The sequence below is a fragment of the Tachypleus tridentatus genome, chromosome 2 (genome assembly GCF_004210375.1).
Source record: "Tachypleus tridentatus isolate NWPU-2018 chromosome 2, ASM421037v1, whole genome shotgun sequence".
Classification (NCBI taxonomy): domain Eukaryota; kingdom Metazoa; phylum Arthropoda; class Merostomata; order Xiphosura; family Limulidae; genus Tachypleus; species Tachypleus tridentatus.
This window is the reverse complement of record NC_134826.1, coordinates 2,299,159-2,324,378: the sequence shown is the minus strand read 5'-3', so window position 1 is coordinate 2,324,378 and position 25,220 is coordinate 2,299,159. Positions and strand designations below refer to the sequence as shown.

At 29.3% G+C, this 25,220-nt stretch overlaps 1 protein-coding gene across 2 annotated transcripts in view; it reads left to right on the top strand.

Moving 5' to 3' along the window:
• The window catches only part of LOC143237287 (uncharacterized), a 30,109-nt gene extending 9,620 nt beyond the window's left edge, over positions 1-20,489 (top strand). Inside the window, exon 2 of one of the 2 annotated variants that reach the window (XM_076476366.1) lies at positions 19,289-20,489. In XM_076476366.1, coding sequence (XP_076332481.1) covers positions 19,289-19,449 — 161 coding nt within the window. In that variant the 3' untranslated portion in view covers positions 19,450-20,489. Of the gene's footprint in view, positions 1-18,604; positions 19,266-19,288 lie in introns of those variants that run through there. The other variant, XM_076476375.1, reaches the window with a different exon arrangement.
• Positions 20,490-25,220: the final 4,731 nt, after the last annotated feature.

Below are 25,220 nucleotides of genomic sequence, written 5' to 3'. Positions count from 1 at the left end.
TAATAAAGTTTATGCTGATTGTCTACCCTCATGGTTATGAGTGATATTAACAGTTTCGTTTCTTATATTAATGGGTATTATATTTTTTATTATCTCATGATAATGAGTCGCGACAACATATTTAGTTTCTCGTGATAATGGATCATGAAAACAGTTTTTAATTTTTCATGATAATTGGTCACGAAAAAAGTTTTAGTTTCTCATGGTAATGGGTCAAGAAAGTAGTTTTAGGTTCACGAGGTAAAGGATCAAGAAGACAAGTACACAAACCATTAACACATTGTTCCTACAATAAATACTACTACTATGATAATATTCACTAAACACAAAAGTTCGCAAGTTAGTCTTACTACACTGTAATGGTAAATTGTATATTATGATTTTAAATGCAGCAGCTGTCCACGTAATTTCAACTACACCTTACAATTCTTTGCTGAAGTAAATGACATGTTTATATTATTTTGACAATTCAAGTAGAGCATACTAATATTTATTAATAGTTTTAAAATGACAATCCTTTTCTTTAACACTGTTTTCATCATCATCACAGAAACGTATGTATTGGCTGTATTAGTCTGTTTTTTACAAAGCTGTCAACAGTGACCTTCAGTTCTATTTATAGCTATATTATTGTCACTGAGACAAATACCAGTTGTTTATGACATCGTGGGTGCATAACATAATGAACAGCCAAAACTAATAATCTTTTAGGTTCAAAAATAAAGTTCGAAAAGATTTATCAAAATATACAATTTACATTCAGATATTATTAACATAAACATAATTGATGCTTTACAAATAAAAGATAAGTTTAATAATATTAATACTTTAAAATAAATTTAAGCAGAAATAATAAAACTTTAAGTTTAAAACAAGTAACGTTATCATTAAAAATACTTCATCTTGGAACGTTGATAGTATTGTTGCTATTTTATCTCAGGTGCCATCAACACTACAAATACTTCACAATTAAAAAAATAGTAATAATAATATTAATGCATCAGTTTTAAACTAGTTGCATCAACACTAATAATACTTCAACTTTAAAAGAAATAGCAACAATACTAATAAGGTTTTAATTTAAAACAAGTAACATCAACTTCACAAATACTTCACGTTTAAAAGAAATAGCAGTAATATTATTAATGCTTAAATTTAAAAATAGTAGCATCAACAATATTATTGCTTCAACTTTAAAAGAAATAACTACAATGCTAATTAATAATGGTTTAATTCGAAATAAGTAACGTCAACACTACAAATACTACACCTTTAAAAGAAATAGCAACAATACTAGTAACGGTTTAATTCCAAACAAGTAACATCAACCACCAAACATCTCACATTTAAAAAATAGCAACAATAATATTAATGCTTCAGTTTAAAACTAGTAGCATCAAAACTATAAATATTTCACTTTAAAAAAATCGACAATACTATTAATGCTTTGGTTTAAAACCAGTAGCATCAACATTAATGATATTTCAACTTTAATACAAGTAGCAACAATGCTAATAACATTTAATTAATACAACTAACTTCAATAATACAAGAAAATATATAGTAATTAACAAATCCAAAATAATAGATCATATACATCCTGTATACAAGAAAAAGGTAATAATTGATACATCCGAAACAATAAACCACATACATTCTTGTATACAAAAAAATATGTAAGAACTGACCAGCCCAAAACAATAAACTATGTACAATCTTTTACCCAAGAAAGTATGTAATAATTGACAAATCGAAAACAATAAACCACATACATTCCCATATTGAAGAAAATAGGTAAGAACTGATTAGCCCAAAACAATAAACTACATACATTCCCATATAGAAGAAAATAGGTAAGAACTGACCAGCCCAAAACAATAAACTACATACATTCCCATATAGAAGAAAATAGGTAAGAACTGACCAGCCCAAAACAATAAACTACATATATTCCCATATAGAAGAAAATAGGTAAGAACTGATTAGCCCAAAACAATAAACTACATATATTCCCATATAGAAGAAAATAGGTAAGAACTGATTAGCCCAAAACAATAAACTACATACATTCCCATATAGAAGAAAATAGGTAAGAACTGATTAGCCCAAAACAATAAACTACATACATTCCCATATAGAAGAAAATAGGTAAGAACTGACCAGCCCAAAACAATAAACTACATACATTCCCATATAGAAGAAAATAGGTAAGAACTGACCAGCCCAAACCAATAAACTACATATATTCCCATATAGAAGAAAATAGGTAAGAACTGATTAGCCCAAAACAATAAACTACATACATTCCCATATAGAAGAAAATAGGTAAGAACTGATTAGCCCAAAACAATAAACTACATACATTCCTATATAGAAGAAAATAGGTAAGAACTGACCAGCCCAAAACAATAAACTACATATATTCCCATATAGAAGAAAATAGGTAAGAACTGATTAGCCCAAACCAATAAACTACATACATTCCCATATAGAAGAAAATAGGTAAGAACTGATTAGCCCAAAACAATAAACTACATACATTCCCATATAGAAGAAAATAGGTAAAAATTGACCAGCCCAAAACAATAAACCATGTACAATCTTTTACCCAAGAAAATATATAATAATTGACAAATCCTAAACAATGAACCCTATACATTCTTGTATGCAAGAAAATATGTAAGAGCTGACCAGCACAAAACAATTAATCATATACAGTCTTCTATACAAGAAAATATGTAATAATTAATAAATCGAAAACAATAAACGATATACATTCCTGTACACAAGCAAATAGATAAGAACTACCAAATCCCAAGAATGCTTAGTACTGCTTAGCAGAAAAACACCTAACAAAAACTTTCTTCTACCTTACCTTTAACAAGAATAATATCGTATGTATCGTTACTTGAAGGTAATGTGGACGCTCTGCTCGTACAAGAAATATACTGTAATATTTTTGTCATAGATTTCACATCCATTGAAAACTAGTTAATCAATATTGTAGTCTATAAAAATTGATATTTTCACTACTGTAACTCTGACAAATAATATCTTTTAGTACAGTTTTAGTATTGTAACACTTAATGACCTTCAGTACTTGTTAATATTATAACTATTATAACAAGTAATATCTTCAGTACAGTTTAGTATTATAGCTATTGTACCCCTTGATACCTTTCGTTACAATTTAGTATTGTAACAGTCTATATTTATCAGTACAAATTACAGCTGCAAAAGTTAATATCCTTAGTACTGTTTAGTATTGTAACTATTCTAGCAGTTAATATCATCAGTATTGTTTGGTATTGTAACTATTCTAGCAGTTAATATCATCAGTATTGTTTGGTATTGTAACTATTCTAGCAGTTAATATCATCAGTATTGTTTAGTATTCTTAACCTTAAGTATAAACAGAAATAACAAGTGACTAACTCTACATAACATACAAAGTATCCGTAACCTTAAATATAAACAGGAATGGCACATGACTAACTCTACATGATATATAAACTATCCTTAACCTTAAGTATAAACAGAAATGACAAGTGACTATCTCCACATGATATATAAAGTATCCTTAACCTTAAGTTTAAACAAACAAGTGACTAACTCTACATGATATATAAAGTATCCTTAAACTTAAGTATAAATAGGAATGACAAGTGACTATCTCTACATGATATATAAAAAATTATTAACCTTACGAATAAACAGAAATGGCAAGTGACTAACTCTACATGATATATAAAGTATCCTTAACCTTACGTATAAACAGACAAGTGACTATATCTACATGATATATAAATTATCCTTAACTCTTAATATTAACAGAAATGACACATGTCTAACTCTACATGATATATAAACTTTCCTTAACCTCAAGTATAAACAGAAATGACAAGTGACGATCTGCGCATGATATATAAAGTATCCTTAACCTTAAGTATAAACAGAAATGACAAGTGACTATCTCTACATGATATATAAAGTATTTTTAACCTTAAGTATAAACAGAAATGACTATTCATTAACTCTACATGATATATAAAGTATCCCCAACTTTACGTATAAAGAGAAATGATAAATGACTAACTCTACAGGATATATAAACTATTTTTAACCTTAAGTATAAAAAGAAATGAGAAGTGATTATCTGTAAATGATATATAAAGTATCTTTATCCTCAAGTATAAACAGAAATGAGAAATGTCTAACTCTACATGATATATAAACTATCCTTATACTTAAGTATAAACAGAAATGGCAAGTGACTATCTCTAGATACCATACAAAGTATCCGTAACCTTAAATATAAACAGATATGACACATGACTAACTCTACATGATATATAAACTATCCTTAACCTTAAGTATATACAGAAATTACAAGTGACTATCTCTACATGATATATAACTTATTTTTAACCCTACGTATAAACAGAAATGGCAAGTGACTAACTCTATATGATATATGAAGAATCCTTAACGTTAAGTATAAACAGACAAGTGACTATATTTACATGATATATAAATTATCCTTAACCCTTAATATTAACAGAAATGACAAGTGATAACTCTACATGATATATAAACTATCTTTAACCTTAAGTATAAACAAGGAACTACAAAGTTCCTGAACACCCCAGTTGGGGAGAGAACTCTTCTGATTTCTCTCTCTCTAAACTGAACCAATGCCACATTAGTTTAGTTTAGTTTAAGTATAAACAGAAATGAGAAATGACTATCTCTACATGATATATAAAGTATCCCTATCCTTAATTATAAACAGAAATGACAAGTCACTAACTCTACATGATATATAAAGTATCCTTAACCTTAAGTATAAAATGAAATGACAAGTGACTAACTCTACATGATATATAAAGTATTTTTAACCTTAAGTATCAACAGAAATGACTATTGACTAACTCTACATGATATATAAAGTATTTTTAACTTTAAGTATAAAGAGAAATGATAAGTGATTAACTCCACAGGATATATAAACTATCATTAACCATAAGTATTAGGAGAAATGACAAGTGACAAATTTTACATGATATATAAAGTATGTTTAACCTTAAGTATAAACAGAAATGGCAAGTGACTAGCTTTACATGATATATAAAGTATCCTTAACCTTAAGTATAAAGAGAAATGATAAGTGACTATCTCTACAGGATACATAAACTATCCTTAACCTTAAGTATAAAAAGAAATGAGAAGTGATTATCTGTAAATGATATATAAAGTATCTTTATCCTCAAGTATAAACAGAAATGAGAAGTGTCTAACTCTACATGATATATAAACTATCCTTATACTTAAGTATAAACAGAAACGACAAGTGACTATTTCTACATGATATATAAGGTATTCTTAACCTTAAATATAAACAGAAATGACAAGTGACTAACTCTACATCATATATAAAGTATAAACAGAAATGGCAAGTGACTATCTCTACATACCATAGAAAGTATCCGTAACCTTAAATATAAACAGAAATGACACATGACTAACTCTACATGATATATAAACTATCCTTAACCTTAAGTATAAACAGAAATGAAAAGTGACTATCTCTACATGATATATAAAGTATTTATAACCTTAAGTATAAACAGAAATTACTATCGACTAACTTTACATGATATATAAAGTATCCTTAACTTTAAGTATAAAGAGAAATGATAAGTGACTATCTCTACAGGATACATAAACTATCCTTAACCTTAAGTATAAACAGAAATGACAAGTGACTAACTCTACATGATATATAAAGTATCCTTAACCGTAAGAATCAACAGAAATGACAAGTGACTGTCTTTACATGATATATAAAGTATCCTTAACCTTAAGTATAAACAGACAAGTGACTATATTTACATGATATATAAATTATCCTTAACCCTTAATATTAACAGAAATGACAAGTGACTAACTCTACATGATATATAAACTATCTTTAACCTTAAGTATAAACAGAAATGAGAAATGATTATCTCTACATGATATATAAAGTATCCTTATCCCTAATTATATACAGAAATGACAAGTGACTAACTCTACATGATATATAAAGTATCCTTAACCTTAAGTATAAACAGAAATGACAAGTGACTATCTCTACATGATATATAAAGTATTTTTAACCTTAAGTATCAACAGAAATGACTATTGACTAACTCTGCATGATATATAAATTATTCTTAACTTTAAGTATAAAGAGAAATGATAAGTGACTAACTCTACAGGATATATAAGCTATCATTAACCTTAAGTATGAAGAGAAATGACAAGTGACTAACTTTACATGATATATAAAGTATCCTTAACCTTAAGTATAAACAGAAATGACTATTGACTAACTCTACATGATATATAAAGTATCCTTATCCTTAATTATAAACAGAAATGACAAGTGACTATTTCTACATGATATATAAGGTATTATTAACCTTAAGTATAAACAGAAATGACAAGTGACTATCTCTACATGATATATAAAGTATAAATAGAAATGGCAAGTGACTATCTCTACATACCATACAAAGTATCCGTAACCTTAAATATGAACAAAAATAACACATGACTAACTCTACATGATATATAAACTCTCCTTAAACTTAAGTATAAACAGAAATGACAAGTGACTATCTCTACATGATATATGAAGTATCCTTAACCTTAAGTATAAACAGAAATTACTATTGACTAACTTTACATGATATATAAAGTATACTTAACTTTAAGTATAAAGAGAAAGGAGAAGTGACTAGCTCTACAGGATACATAAACTATCCTTAACCTTAAGTATAAACAAAAATGACAAGTGACTAGCTCTACATGATATATAAAGTATCCTTAACCGTAAGTATCAACAGACAAGTGACTATATCTACATGATATATAAATTATCCTTAACCCTTATTATTAAAAGAAATGACACGTGTCCAACTTTACATGATATATAAAGTTTTCTTAACCTCAAGTATAAACAGAAATGACAAGTGACTATCTCTACATGATATATAAAGTATTTTTAACGTTAAGTATAAAGAGACAAGTGACTAACTCTACATGATATATAAAGTAATATTAAACTGAAGTATAAACAGAAATGACAAGTGAGTATCTCTGCATGATATATAAAGTATCCTTAACCTTATGTATAAACAGAAATAACAAGTGACTATTTCTAAACGATATATAAAGTATCCTTTACCTTATGTATAAAAAGAAATAACAAGTGACTAACTCTACATGGTATATGAAGTATCCTTAATCTTAAGTATAAACAGAAATGACTATTGACTAACTCTACATGATATATAAAGTATTCTTAACTTTAAGTATAAAGAGAAATGATAAGTGACTAATTCTACATGATATATAAAGTATTCTTAACCTTAAGTATAAACAGAAATGACAAGTGACTAACTCTACATGATATATAAAGTATGAACATTAATGACAAGTGACTATCTCTACATACCATGTAAAGTATCCTTAACCTTTAAATAGAAACAGAAATGAGAAGTGACTAACTCTGCATGATGTATAAACTATCCTTAAAATTAAGTATAAACAGAAATGACAAGTGGCTAACTCCATATGATATATAAAGTATTTTTAACCTTACGTATAAACAGAAATGGCAAGTGACTAACTCTAGATGATATATAAACTATCTTTAACCTTAAGTATAAACAGAAATGACAAGTGACTAACTCTACATGATATATAAACTATCTTTAACCTTAAGTATAAACAGAAATGAGAAATGACTATCTCTACATGATATATAAAGTATCCCTATCCTTAATTATAAACAGAAATGACAAGTGACTAACTCTACATGATATATAAAGTATCCTTAACCTTAAGTATAAAGAGAAATGACAAGTGACTATCTCTACATGATATATAAAGTATTTTTAACCTTAAGTATCAACAGAAATGACTATTGACTAACTCTGCATGATATATAAAGTATTCTTAACTTTAAGTATAAAGATAAATGATAATTGACTAACTCTACAGGATATATAAACTATCATTAACCTTAAGTATGAAGAGAAATGACAAGTGACTAACTCTACATGATATATAAAGTATGTTTAACCTTAAGTATAAACAGAAATGGCAAGTGACTAACTTTACATGATATATAAAGTATCCTTAACCTTAAGTATAAACAGAAATGACAAGTGACTATGTCTACATGATATATAAAGTATTTTTTACCTTAAGTATAAACAGAATTGACTATTGACTAACTCTACATGATATATAAAGTATCCTTATCTTTAAGTATAAACAGAAATGACAAGTGACTATTTCTACATGATATATAAAATATCCTTAACCTTACATATAAACAGAAATGGCAAGTGACTAACTCTACATGACATATAAAGTATCCTTAACCTTAACTATAAACAGAAATGTCAAGTGACAATTTCTACATGATATATAAAGTATCCTTAACTTTAAGTATAAACAGAAATGAGAAGTGACTATCTCTACATGATATATAAATTATCCTTAGCCTTAAGTATAATGTGACAAGTGACTAACTCTTCATGATATATAAAGTAATCTTAGCCTGAAGTATAAACAGAAATGACAAGTGACTATCACTGCATGATATATAAAGTATCCTTAACTTTAAGTATAAATAGAAATGATAAGTGACTAACTCTAAATGATATATAAAGTATCGTTAACCTCAAGTATAAACAGAAATGACAAGTGTCTAACTCTACATGATATATAAACTATCCTTATCCTTAAGTATAAACAGAAATGACAAGTGACTATTTGTACATTATATATAAAGTATTATTAACCTTAAGTATAAAAAGAAATGACAAGTGACTAACTCTACATGATATATAAAGTATAAACAGAAATGACAAGTGACTATATCTACATAACATATAAAGTATCCTTAATCTTAAATATAAACAGAAATGAGAGGTGGCTAACCCTACATGATATATAAAGTATCCTTAATCCTAAGTATAAACAGAAATGAGAAGTGACTAACTCTACATGATATATAAAGTATCCTTGACCTTAAGTGTAAACAGAAATGACAAGTGACTAACTCTACATGATATATAATGTTTTCTTAATCTTAAGTATAAACAGAAATGAGAAGTGACTAACTCTACATGATATATAAAGTATCCTTGACCTTAAGTGTAAACAGAAATGACAAGTGACTAACTCTACATGATATATAATGTTTTCTTAATCTTAAGTATAAACAGAAATGGCAGATAATTTATTTGTATATAAACTGTATGTGTATATCCGTTATATGTAAACTGTGTGTGAGGGTTTTCAAACAGTTTTGACTACTGACATGGTACCCTCCATTCTACGCTAATCACACAACCTCACTTCCATTTACAGTTTTATAGTTATTCCATCACTATATGAGCCACGTTAACAGAAATGTTTTACATATAAATAACAAATAATCACTCACAGTTTCCTATTGGCTCAGTGTTTATCTCTCTACATATCTCTATAATATTGTAATCTTATTCTTGACGTCAACTGTTACTAGAAGCCCTCGGATTGGTTGTGATGTTCTCAGAACTCTGCATCTGATTTAAAATACAACAATATAAGCTGAATATCAGGACCGTAATCTCATTTCATGTTTACATTCCAATAAAATGTAGCAGAAGTACCTAATAATTAAACAGTCTTGGGTAATATAATATTTATATCTTATTAGCTTCCTATTGGCTCAGTGTTTATCTCTCTACATGTCTCCAAAATACTGTAATTTGATTCTTGTCGTCAACTGTTACTAGAAGCCTTCTGATTGGTTGTGATGTTCTTTGAATTGTGCATTTCATTAAAAATACAACTATAATAGTTGAGTATCAGAACCGTAGTCTAATTGTATGTCTAAATTCGATTAAAACTTAATATAAGTATCAAATTCTAATAAATTAAGAATCATTTGTAATATAATATTTATATCTTGTTTGATAGGATATTTTTATAGTAATTTTAATGAATATTATAGGTAGTATAGATCTTAAGTGTTTGTTTGAATAATACAGTATTTTGTTTTCATTTTACAAGTCGATATTTCGCTAGAAACATGGTAACTTTAACGTTTTTTATCTGTTGTTAAACTTTCTGTGTGTTTTGGTAGATCGGTTGGGTTTTGTTCTTGGTTATTAGATTTTAATTTTCTTGAAGAATGAAGGTTCTAGTTTCGTGTTTTATTAAGTTAATAAAAACATCAAGGATGAGAAAAATTGACATATTAAAAACTTATTATTAAACGGTGTTTATAAAATGAAATTTTTATCATGAATAAATCATACATTAGATGTCGTGCTGTTATAGTAACGGTTTTAGTGTCCCTGTGATTGATCGTGAACCTGTGTCTATTCTAAATTTGTACTTCCGTGTATAAAAAGGTACCTCTGTTCTGATATATCAGTAGCTCTTAAGATATAGAATTCATAGGTTGTACTAGTTTTTTGTTTTTTTAAATTTCTTGCAAAGCTACTCGAGAACTATCTACGCTAGCCGTCCCTAATTTAGCAGTGTAAGACTAGAGGGAAGGCAGCTAGTCATCACAACCCACCGCCCACTCTTAGGCTACTCTTTTACTAACGAATAGTGGGATTGATCGTCATATTATAATGCCCCCACGACTGAAAAGGTGAGCACATTTTGTGTGACGGGGATGCGCTAAGTTTGGGGTTTTATTTTAGTTTTCGTTAGAAGTTACATTCCACTAACTACGTTAATATCGATTTTAACAGATTGGAGAAATGAAGACTACAATAATTATTATACTTTTGATGTTTACAACACTGTTAGGGTCAACTCCAGGTGGTGTTGTAAATTCTTTAAAACTACATTCACACAAACAATTTAAATTTTATGATAGAAATATCAATTATAAGTTACGTTTGTCTTTATCGTTTAAGGACCTATTACAATTTTTATTTATTGTTTGTTATTAATAAAGGTTTATAACAGAATATTTAATAAAAGTAAGATAGTTTATGACAAAAGCGTGTGTATAAAAATTCTAATCTTGTCTATCTTTCTAATGAAATAATGTAAACAATAATATACTTCTATAAAATCTGTCCTTATAACTTTTAAAGTAAATATTTTAATTCAAATTACATTTGTTGCTACAACTTAATATCAAACTGAAAGTAAGTAACATTAACAATAAAATAACAGATAATTGTTTCATATACGTTGGTTGTTAATTAACGAGTGTATAAAATACTAATTACATTAATGCGACAGCTGTCAGATGAGTCATCTGGTGTTGTTGTCAGGTTTGTTACAACATATAGTGTATAGCTGTGAGAACAATATACCGTATTTTATGCCATGTAAAAATACCTTGAAAAATCCCGTTGCGTCTTTCAAGACAGAAGCGATGGGTTAAAAGGCTACCTTCAGATCTCCTCATATCGGCCTCTCATACAGATCGTAATCTCACTACTTACCAGTTAAAAGTATTCTCAATAGCATAAAACATTCCACTTAACTAATATTGTCGATATGCGGTAAAGTATATGAAAAAAAACAATTCAAGCCTGCATCAAAGTGTTGGCTACTGCGTAGTTTTTATGAAGCAATAGAAAGTAGATTTTTATACACATAACCATAGTGTTATAATAAAACTAGACGAATAGCATTAGCTTAAAATATGTGACTGAATATAAATGTATAATAAGAGATCGGCAAGCAGTTTAAAACACTTTACGAAACCTAATATTTTAATAGTAAACATTAGGTAGCTCTAACAGATAATGTGATGATTACTTACCTTCTGGTTAACTTTCACAGAACTGTAAATCCGACAGTTTATGGTTCGGATCCCGTTGACGAAAAATCTTCCCATGCAATTTTGATTAATTGGCATGTTTTCTTTCGACATAACCTGATGCTGACGTCAAAGTTGAAATGAAAAATTGCTGACTCGATATGTATTCTAAATAAAGATGTTTAACATTATTCGTTTATAATTGAGTAAAATAAATAAAATCAAAATGTAACAATACGTACTATACACAATTAAGGTTATCTAGTTTTATAACATAACAAACCTGTCTAAATCACGTGGTAATATTTCTAATATTCACTGGTTCTGAAGAGTTTCTTGTTTCATAACAATAAAGTTGAACGACTGAATGTTTCACTTCTCAGATATGAGAGAACGGTATAAATAACTGAATATTTTGTTTGTTTGTTAAAAGAACATAACTACATTGTTCTGTCTGCTGATTTCAATGTGGACAATAAAACCACGGATAATAGGGGTCTATTTGAAAACTTTGTAATAGCTGTTTAAAAACCTTGTTTCACCAATATAAAAAACTATAAGTAAAACATTTGTGTTCAACCTTATTTCAGTATCCAATAACAATAGCAAAATGTTACGAAACTTAACGACTTGAAAATTAGAAATCGTGTTTGTGCCGCTGACATCTGTTACACACACAAATAAAGGGATTTTTTGCACAAAACAGAACTACACCTAAGCTACACAACTTAATATGGCTACAGTAGAAAATCTTTGCAGAATCAATACTGAAGTAATTTCAATAGAAAAGTTTATCGTAGAGCATTTTCGTAATCCTTGTAAAAGGTGAGAATGACCAAAGTACACTTCCTGGACAAATGGTGAAGATGTGTTTAATTTTGTTGACATTAGCTCAGACTTTATGGAATATGAAAGATTGTAAAGGTCAGAGACTCAAGTTAGAGACAAATTTCAACTAATTTTTAAACCATCAAGTTGAAGAACAACAACATGATGACAAGTGTATTGAAAATAAGAACAGAACAAGTCAGGGTACAAGAAGAGTGAAGCAACACATGAGACATAACCAGTGTAAACATTAGTTGTTGTTTTTATTATACTCTGAAGGAACTGAATTTGGAAGGCAACAATCTGACACCAAGAACTGGATTTCACACCAAAATTTTTTATCTTAGAGTCATTAGGGTAAAAACTTTCATCAGAGCCTTGACTTTGGGTTGATGGAAAGTAATGTTTGAAATAGCAAGAAAATATACAGAGGAAAGGGAATGAAGAAGACACTTAAATTATTGGTAAAAACAACAGACATTTTAAAGTGATGTAAAGAAATTAGCATCTCAACTATTAAGTATACAATTATAAAAGCAAAGTTTGAGTTTAACTAAGAAAACAGTGTCTCAATTGCTAGTTATAATATTTTTGCGTCAGAGCTGCACTAGGCCTTCTGCTTATTGTACTGAGGACTATGAAACCACGAGCTCTTGGTTGTTGTCACGTTGACGTAAGATCAGTCTACACAATATTTATGTATGGTTAAGACGTCTTATGTATTATTGGAATTATTGTTAAATTCTGGTTCTAAAAATGTTTTAAATTTTCGACGGATATGTTAATTTCAAGGTATATTACATGTTAATGATATTGAAAGCTTACATTTGAGAAAAAAATTTATAACTTTTAATCTACTGAACGAAAAACAGTTTTACAACTGACAGTAGGTAGTCTATGTAATGACACATTGTTATATGGTTAATTAGTTACAATATTGTTAACAGTAGGTAGTCTATGTAATGACACATTGTTATATGGCTAATTAGTTACATTATTGTTAACAGTAGGTAGTCTGTGTAATGACACATTGTTATATGGTTAATTAGTTACATTATTGTTAACAGTAGGTAGTCTATGTAATGACACATTGTTATATGGTTAATTAGTTACATTATTGTTAACAGTAGGTAGTCTATGTAATGACACATTGTTATATGGTTAATTAGTTACATTATTGTTAACAGTAGGTAGTCTATGTAATGACACATTGTTATATGGTTAATTAGTTACATTATTGTTAACAGTAGGTAGTCTATGTAATGACACATTGTTATATGGTTAATTAGTTACATTATTGTTAACAGTAGGTAGTCTATGTAATGACACATTGTTATATGGTTAATTAGTTACATTATTGTTAACAGTAGGTAGTCTATGTAATGACACATTGTTATATGGTTAATTAGTTACATTATTGTTAACAGTAGGTAGTCTATGTAATGACACATTGTTATAAGGTTAATTAGTTACATCGTTATATCGTTACATAAGATTTCAAACAAGAATGAATAATATACCGTTTCTAGACACAAGGTGTATCTTACCGTTTCTAGACACAAGGTGTACCATACCGTTTCTAGACACAAGGTGTACCTTACCGTTTCTAGACACAAGGTGTACCTTACCGTTTCTAGACACAAGGTGTACCATACCGTTTCTAGACACAAGGTGTACCTTACCGTTTCTAGACACAAGGTGTACTTTACCGTTTCTAGACACAAGGTGTACCATACCGTTTCTAGACACAAAGTGTACCATACCGTTTCTAGACACAAGGTGTACCTTACCGGATTTCCATGATTTGGATTTTTTATAATGTCTTTCAAAAGGCCTTGTACATGGACTTTGATTGTGGTGTTTGATAAGTGTGTACTGATGTGGAAAGGTAAGGGAAAGAATGGAAAATTAATGTAATACACAAAACTTTTCTACAGTGGAAATTTTTTCACACACCCATCTCTACTCGGTGGTGGAAAAAGAGCCTATGCACTTGTCCTTGTATTATTACCACAGATTATGAATGTCCTACAGTTGAACTAGACACGGTATATTCTGTTTGTTAGGACACTCAGCTGATAGCCTTATGATACAAAGATATCGTTGAATGTGTTCACCTATTGGGGATTTTATTATGTGGCGATCACAACTGCTAGTTGTTAAAAGAAAAGACTAAAAGACGACGGTAGATGGTTTTATAAGTTGCCTTCTAACTTTTCAAAATTAGGGACGTCTATCTTGGCACGAAAGTCCATAAGACAGAAAACAAATTACTCCACAAAACAGGTCGATATAATTATAGAAAGAGAAACAGAAATAAGAAATTTTACGCTATAGATATTTTAAGCTACTTCAATAATTGAGTAAATGTTCTGTGATTTGCTTATTTCTGTACTTCAAACACAATATTTGATGTAACTCTAATAATTTCTGACGCTTTAACATTACAAAATGGGAGATTCTATTGGGTAATAGAGTAATCACAACATATATTTAATTTTTATCAAACATTTCAAAAAGAATTTCAAGTAAAATATTATACACAGAATTTTATATCTTTAAGCGCAAATATAAATAACAAGTGTCACGTGATATATAATGTAAACTATCACATTCTGTGAATGAATAAACATAATTAACAGCTAAGTAAGGCAGGTTTCAATCAGTTATTAAAAATAAATCATTAGTAGGAACAAAATATATCATGAAAGTTTTATTTTTGGTAAATTTAGATGTTCATCCTGGTTCATATTACAGTAATATTACTGTATATTTGAAATTCAAGATCTATAGTAAATCAGATGGTAAAAAAAAATATTAATACGGAATTTATTATCAGTACTATACGAAATAAAACTAATAAATCTGCTGGTTTACTGTTAGGTTTGTAACTGTGCAATAATCTACCTCCAAAAACTACAAAAGAAACTATTCTTCGTAATTTAGAATTATAAGATCTCAAGGCTGCTAGTGACTAAACAAAAGGAAACATAAAAAAGTTGGTTTTCCAAGAACAATTTTTAAATTACCGAGATATATTCAGTATGGAAAATTATATTTTGTAAAGCATTTAGGTTGAAAATCGCGGTAAAATATTTTCAACAGATTATTGTATTATAGTAAAAACTATGTCCATGTATCCTAAGTTTCATAAAATTACCGTTCCCAGTATTTGAAACTATACAGCTGAATAGATTGTACACAAGTAACGTTAGCATGATAAATGACAGAACATACAATTATGTAATAAAAACTTTAACACAAAAAATCACCTCTCGCAGTATGAAAGTTTGAATACGCTGCAAGAGTGACAGTCAGATCCAACTTTTTGATTAGATGAGAGTAGTCCAACAAGTGGCGGAAGACATTGTCAAAGAAACGGCTACGTCCAATACACTGTTTCATGGACTACGATACTGAGAAGCAGACTTTGTCAGGTTGACAAATGTTAAACAGTATGAAGGAATTTTTTTAAATGTTCTTACACGTATATTTGTTTTTATCTATTAAAAATTATTTAATAGATATTTATTTAATTATTTAATTAATAATTAAAATTATTTAACAATCATTTTAAAAAGGCTTATGAAATCTAATACTTTAATGTGTGAATGTATTTTAAATTCCATAGTTCTGACAGTTATCAATATTACGTGTTAATGACGTCATTATATATAGATTGTTATACTTTGTGATGCCACTTTTAAATGGATGAACTATGTGTTCCCTTCTGAGTTTTGTTTGTAAATTCTGCCAATAAATAATATTATTTATTTTAAGAAATTTAACTACAGCAAATTTCTAAGCTTAATATTTTTTTCTAAGAGATTTCTGGTTGGTAGAGAAAAGTTAAATATAAATGAAAATGTCAAGCTGATTTTTTCATATTTACACCAATAACTGTTGTTAAACACCAATTTTCGAAATATACGAAAATTATAAAATCTGAGTATTTATTTGGTTGTTACGAAACAATTATATGAAATAAAATGTCATACACCGAATATTTAATTATTAAATGTAAACAGAAATTACAAGCGACACTCATTTCGTGGTATGTAATGTAAATTATCGTATTCTGTAGATCACGAAACGTAACTAATAGGTGAGTAAAATTCGATTTAATCGGTTCATAAAGCTAACTGATTAATGATTAGTAAAATATATTATAATAGTTTTAAAAAAAAATTCTACAGTTAGATAGATCGAACAATCTAACAAAGATTAAATATCATGTCGTTCGTCATGACGTAAATATCATCGTTCATTTACCATATTCATGATCTTCACTAAATCAGATGACGAACAATGGTACTTATGTGGAATGTTTCCTGTCTCACTTTTTAAACAGTTATAAAAGCTTTTTTGCCAAAGCTGCATGTTGTCTAGAGTAAAGAATACGAGAACACACGGTTCTTGTCCCGTTGACGCAGAATCGACCTACACAATATGGAGATGTTGGTGCACAATACGAATGACGTTGAAATTACACTATTCGGTTAATAAGAGTCGTCCAAGAAGTGGTGGAAGAAGATGTTGACTAGTGTATCATATCAAAACTAGAAACAGTTCATTCTAGTTTAAAATTATGTGTAGTTTTTATTTTTATACGATAGAACAAAAGTTACCGAATTTTCTAAAAAAAACACTAAAATTTAATAGTGTAATTCTTACACTCGTGTACACATGGTGTTCATGTCTCACCTGTTGATTAACTGTAATTATAATTTATTTTATCACTACAAATACTCTATAGTAACATCTCTCTCTCTTTAAAATGTGTCAGCTGTTTATATGTTTCCTTCAATACGTTGTATAAGAGACATTTTGTTTAGTTCGGAAGATGTTATACAAGATATTCAAACATTTTTATATGTATACTTGTTTACATTTAGTTAAATATTTAATATGAGCATTCTCTGTTGTGTTGTAAATTACAAAATACAATATTATAGTTAATAATATGTCGACCAGGGTCTACATTTTACATACCAGTTGATACTGATCTCTACATGTTGTAAATTACAAAATACAATATTATAGTTAATAATATGTCCACCAGGGTCTACATTTTACATACTAGTTGATACTGATCTCTACATGTTGTTGTAACCTACACTAAGTTTCCAGGACAGATATATCAATTGTATTCTTATAACACGACAGTGACTGGTTACTTTACATTTCTTTATCTGCCTCTGACCCACTCGTGAGTACAATCATAAAGTCCGAGTGTTAACTTTTTTATCTTACCTAAATTTTAATGGTTCACCTCTGATCCACCAATAAGTGTGAGAACTTACAAATTTATATTTCGTTATTAGTTGCTTCATGTTGGTTCTAATGATAAAACAATAACTCACTAAACACTCAAGCAGCAATATATTATTATGATACATGAAAGAGTTGTTGTAAAACAATAGTGGTATTATTTCAACAATATCTTCTTCTTCCTGTTCACAATGTCAAACAATTGTATTCTGACCATATTTTAATTTCTTTTGTTATAATAATGAATTTTAAAAGACAGAGAGGAATATTTCTTTGACGTAAAGAAACGACATAAAGATCTGAAGACCTATAGCTTTCTTTTTTAAAAATTAGTTAGATCTATTTAAAACACACTGTAAGGACTCTAAATAGAAACACGAAGAAAGCTAACAATGTAAGTTTCCAACTATAAAATACCAAGTTCAAAGTCAACAAACACTTTATTGGTATTACCTTCACAAGTAGACTCAAATGGAATGCTTATTTTTAAGAAATATGTACCTGAACCAAATGTAAACTATCTTCTTTAAATAGGTAGTTAACTGAAAAGTGCAATGAATTATGTTAATATATAAAATGTGCGTAAGGTTGAAATATGAATGTTGTAACCTGCAGTAGGTCAACTGTCTTTTGAAAACGTTCAAATTTCTCTTATATTATATTCAGATTATTCCGTATGAACTGGGGTGGAGCGTTTTGTTCCTAGATGTGGGCGTGAGAACTGGATGTATTGCCTCATAGTGTTTATCCACGCCCTTGTAGGTGAGTCGGACTTGAAACCTCACCATCTGAATCAACCAATCAACGAACATTACAACCACAGTTCTTTTCTCTATGACCGTGAGAATTGAAGTGTTTGAGATTTCCTTGAACACATTTCAACGTTTCTATACACGTACATAAAAATGTTAGCTCTGACAATCAGTTACATAGTCGTCCATAAAACAACAACATTAATATCACGTTAATTCAACGTCTTTCTTAATACAATGTAAACTTCACGCTGTCTGCAGTATAACACAACAGTGAAGTTATGAAGAAAGTGGTATATTTACTTTTGTGTTTGTCTTTAATGTGGTTCTGAGATGGTATTGAATGTGCAACAAATTTCATTTGCTGTGATGTTTCTCCTTCCTACTGCTGTTTCACTGGTGGTACAATTGAAGGTATTCACGGAAGCTGGTGGTTAAAAACGTTGTATTTGCTGTGATGTTTCTCCTTCCTACTGCTGTTTTACTGGTGGTTAAAAACGTTGAAGAAAATAATAGACACTGAGAATATTTCAGTATTCACAAGGAAAAGTATTAAAAATAAATAATACAAATAATTCATGTGTTTGTTTGTTGTTAGGCACGAAGGTGACAATGATCCATCACAGTTGTGACCACACGAGGAATCGAAACCCGAGTTTTAGCATTATAAGTTCTCGATGTTACCAGTGGATCAATGGAAGAAAAATTAGTATGTATACATACAATGAATTGAAAGCCTCGTGTGAAGCAAATACCTGACTATATACAAAATATTTAAAAATTATTTTGAAACATCACATTAGTGTATAATAAGAGATAGACAAGCAGCTTAAAGCTGTACATGAAACCTAATATTTTAATAGCAAATATTAGTTAACTAACAGATGATTTTAGTTTTGCTAATTACTTGCTGTTATATTGTTTTATAAGCAACTTCTTGAACAATATAGTAAATCTCAGTTAGTTTTATTGCATCTCACATTGATCTTTTGTTTTTTTAACAATAATAATTCAAGCTAAATAACCTATACTTGTTTATATGTGAGAAAATAATATTTGATGTATGCCTTATGGACTTTTGATTCGTCGTAATAAGTTGGAAGTGAAAAAAATTAAGTCAAACAAAATTACACAGGATTTCTTAAAACGTAGATACCATTGTTATAGATCAGTATATTTTCAAACCTGGTTATGCTTGATACAATAATATAGAGTCAGTACTTTGGAACTTACCACTGTCCCATTGAGGACTATTTGAAAACATTGGGTTAACTGTTTTAGAATTTCGCTTGAACAATTTAAAAAGTGTTAAATGTAAATCGTTGGTGTTCATCCTTATTTTAACAATTAACGACAATAGTAACGCGTTAGAAAAATGAACGACTTGGAAAAAAAAAAGGTTTGGATGTTTACAAAATTATTTTGATATAACGTTTTGTATTCATGGAACAAATACTAAAGCTGTTATTTTAATATAACGTTTTGTATTCATGGAACAAATACTAAAGCTGTTATTTTGATATAACGTTTTGTATTCATGGAACAAATACTAAAGCTGTTATTTTGATATAACGTTTTGTATTCATGGAACAAATACTAAAGCTGTTATTTTGATATAACGTTTTGTATTCGTGGAACAAATACTAAAGCTGTTATTTTGATATAACGTTTTGTATTCATGGAACAAATACTAAAGCTGTTATTTTAATATAACGTTTTGTATTCATGGAACAAATACTAAAGCTGTTATTTTGATATAACGTTTTGTATTCATGGAACAAATACTAAAGCTGTTATTTTGATATAACGTTTTGTATTCATGGAACAAATACTAAAGGTTAATATAACGTTTTGTATTCGTGGAACAAATACTAAAGCTGTTATTTTGATATAACGTTTTGTATTCATGGAACAAATACTAAAGCTGTTATTTTGATATAACGTTTTGTATTCATGGAACAAATACTAAAGCTGCTATTTTGATATAACGTTTTGTATTCATGTAATGTAATTAAATCCCTCAGCATTCTACCTAAACATATAGACAGTAGACATCATAGTGGTAGTTTAGCTATAGAATATTTTTAATGTGTTTGCTCTAAGGAACTTATGTTTGATGCAAGTAACCGCATTAATTAAGAATGGAGGAAAATGCTAAGCTCAACCCCGCACACTTAAAAGCTGACACCAATATACTGTTTTTAAACACCATCCTTCTATGGACTAACTGTTAAATATGGTGAGGCTTCATCAGTGTAATACAATTAGACACAAAAGTCTACCTGTCTGTTATACCGTGACATGAAAGATCAAACAGTAATTAATGATATACTTCTATATACAATGGTCGTATCTTCCTAGACTTCTGTGTTTTAGTATTTCCTAGAATGTCTCCGAAGAGTTCTTATGAAGGGACTTTGATGGTGTTGTGTATAAATGAGGGAAGGAAATACGTATGAAGGGACTTTGATGGTGTTGTGTATAAATGAGGGAAGGAAATACGTATGAAGGGACTTTGATGGTGTTGTGTATAAATGAGGGAAGGAAATACGGTGACTGAAGAAATATTCAGAATGTACAAAACTTTTCTTCAAGGGAAATTTTCTCACAGGCCCATCGCATACAATATTGTCGGTGAGGGAAGACGAGTCTGCACATTTGTTCTTGTATCATTACTTTAGGTTAGTCCCACAGTTGCACTGGACCCTATATGTCCTGATGGTTAGGACACTCAACTGGCAGTCGTTGGATAGAAACACATCGTCGAATATGTTCACCATATTACCTCCTCGGGAACATTGTAATGTGACCCTCAGCTTGACTGTTAGTTATTAAAGAGTAGTTGATGTTAGGTGATTTTTTATAAGCTGCATTCTCTCTGTTTTAATACTTTTAAATTATGGATATTTAGCTTGGCACAAAATTCAATAAAACAAAAGGCAAGTTGTTCGACAGGCCCTGTACGCTTATAGTTGGTATAAAAACAAGAACAGTAATGAGTAACTTAATGTTCTAGGTGTATGTTTAATCTACTTTGACAATTGAGTGAATGTTCTGTGACTGTACCGCTGTTTCAAAAATAATATTTGATGTAACCCTAATAATTTCCGATGCTTTAACTTTATATGATGGTAGATTCTAGAGGTTAATTAATTATTTACAAGACATATTAGATGTTTGCCAAATATTTCAAAAGTAATTTTAGGCAAAATATCATACACCAAAATTTCTTTCATTAAGCATAAAAAAAAATAACAAGTGACACGTGATATATCAGGTAAATTATCACATATTGTAGATGAAGGAACATAACTAACTGTTAAATAAGACATAATTTAATCAGTACATTAAACTAAATGATTGATAGGAACACAGAATATATTATGATACTTTTATTTTTATAAATATTAAATGCAGTAGCCGATCACGAATTTAACCTTTCGATTTATTTTTAACTGGAAAGTAAATTAAACTTTCTGTCGTGTTGTGATTCCGGTAATGATCACGCAAAAGACTGACATTTTCACAAAACAGTTACGAAATATTTTCAAGACTAGTTGATAATACAACGTTACTAGAGCTAGCAATGTTTTTGTAACCCTAACATTTTGTTGTATCTAACGTTGTAAGTTAAGTAGTGAAGCATTTGGTTAAAACAGGGCTCTTGCTAATCTAGTATCTCTAGTTAAGTTTGTCATGAAATCGGACGGAAGGTGTAGTTGATTAAAAAAATTAAAAGTTTCTCTAGAACAAGTCAAGCTTTTCCCAGTCGTGGATCCACATTTGAATTATATAATTTCGTTACTTGTAGGATGTGTGGTTAAGCAGCTCTTGAAATATCATTAGAAACAGAAAAGAAATTTGTATTTTTAATGTGTTGAATACGGAAAGTTTCCGATTTGTTAACTATGAAAGGAAAGAAACTGGAAATATAAAGGTATTTGTAATATGAAAAGTGTAGAAGACGTTCGAAACGTTGAAGACAGCACTAGGAAACTTCGAATAAGACAAAGTACAATGATAATAGTGGCTCAGCGGTATGTCTGTGGGTTCCAACGCTAAAAACCGGGTTTCGATACCCGTAGTGAGCAGAGCACAGATAGCCCATTGTGTAGCTTAATTCAAAACAATAACAATAATAATAGTGTACACCAAGGACTAAAACACGTGTGTTCTAAATATGTATCAGGAAGTAGAACAACGTGCTGAACAAAACAGACATGGGATAATTACACTGAATAATTAACATACTTATAAATAAAACAGTAGAATCGTGTGAGTTATATGAACGCTTTTATACATTATTTGGACTAACACGCAAAATAAGGAAACTAATCAGTGTACTTAAATAGTAGAATACAAATTAAAAATAGAAGAAGGTTTGTTTGTTTTGGAATTTAGCACAAAGCTACTCGAGGGCTATCTGTGCTAGCCGTCCCTAATTTAGCAGTGTAAGACTAGAGGGAAGGCAGCTAGTCATCACCACCCACCGCCAACTCTTGGGCTACTCTTGTAGTAACGAATAGTGGGATTGACCGTAACATTATAACGCCCCCACGGCTGTGAGGGCGAGCAAGTTCAGCGCGACGCGGGCGCGAACCCGCGACCCTCGGATTACGAGTCGCACGCCTTACGCGCTCGGCCATGCCAGGCCTCATAGAAGAAAGAAATGGTTAGTTAACGCACTGACTGGCAATTTAAGTCAACACTGGGTCATATAAAAAGGTGCTAAACACTAATGATTTTACAGAACGATCATTTGTTGGGACCTGTTTAATCCACTAGGAATTACGGAAAACCTAACTGACAAGATGAAAACTGTGTGACAAGGTTTACTCTTGTAAACAGTCTTGTGACAGTCAAGAAGTCTTTTGAGGACAATCAAAGTCTGAATGCTTTACAGTTCTGTAAACCTCGTTTCGACATCCATAGCTAACATTGCAACAACAAAAATGGTTTCATAAAGTATGATAATTATTGAGTACAGTTAATTATTTAAGAATTCATCTGTATAATTGTAACTTTCAGTGCCAATGAAATTAAAATGAGACAACGTTCTACGGAGATCAATATTGCTTCAATTCTTCAATGAAGCTTATCCGATTGTGCTGCCCTCTACTCTATAAAAATAACGCTTACTGTGACCCTAGGGATTTTCAATACTTAAGAAAATGGTAAAATCAGGAACTCAGTATTTATTAGTTAAGTTATTTCGAGAAAAATATTTAAATTATGTGGAATAAAATATTATACACCGAATTCTGTATCATTAAATATCTACAGAAGTAACACGTGATACTTTCTACGTGATATATAAAGTATTCTGTATATGAAGAACATATAATAGGTAGTAAATAGAAGATTTTGAAATTATTTACATACATACTTGTTTTTATTTTATTAAAAATTAATCACAATTCACGATATTATAGTGAATAATATTTCCATCAAAGTCTACATCTAGGTATTTTACAGAAGTAACCATTTTTCTCTTGATATTGTTGAAACATATTGTTTCATCACCTATCTATTCACTCTGGTCTCTTGCACTTATTGGCAGTCTGCCAGTATTATCTTTATCTCAACATAAAAATATTTTCGCCCCTGGAACAATAGTTAAACATATAAACTCATGTCAATATTTGTTACAAGAACGGACAACCCCTTCTTAGATAATTTAGAACTAAGAGAAACGTAATAAATGAAATTGTAGGTAATAAAGATTGGAAGGTAAGATATTTATTACTGAACAATTATATAATGGATATCTTAAAATATTACTTTGATATACAGATAATATACTGTTAGCAGTTTACTGAACGTGACGTTAATTGGTTAAGTAATTCAGCTAGACCAATAGATATGATTGTAAACTATCAGATAAATAGTGACCAATAGAAATGATTATAAACTATTGTTAAAAACATATTTTCTAAGAATATCATTCTTTTCAGTGCCTCCAGCTGCCAGTTATATATATAAAACATTTACTTAAACTCGTGTAACGACTAATATAATATAGAAATTATTATATATATAAAACATTTACTTAAACTCGTGTAACGACTAATATTATATAGAAATTATTATATATATAAAACATTTACTTAAACTCGTGTAACGACTAATATTATATAGAAATTATTATATATATAAAACATTTACTTAAACTCGTGTAACGACTAATATTATATAGAAATTATTATATATATAAAACATTTACTTAAACTCGTGTAACGACTAATATTATATAGAAATTATTATATATATAAAACATTTACTTAAACTCGTGTAACGACTAATATTATATAGAAATTATTATATATATAAAACATTTACTTAAACTCGTGTAACGACTAATATTATATAGAAATTATTATATATATAAAACATTTACTTAAACTCGTGTAACGACTAATATTATATAGAAATTATTATATATATAAAACATTTACTTAAACTCGTGTAACGACTAATATTATATAGAAATTATTATATATATAAAACATTTACTTAAACTCGTGTAACGA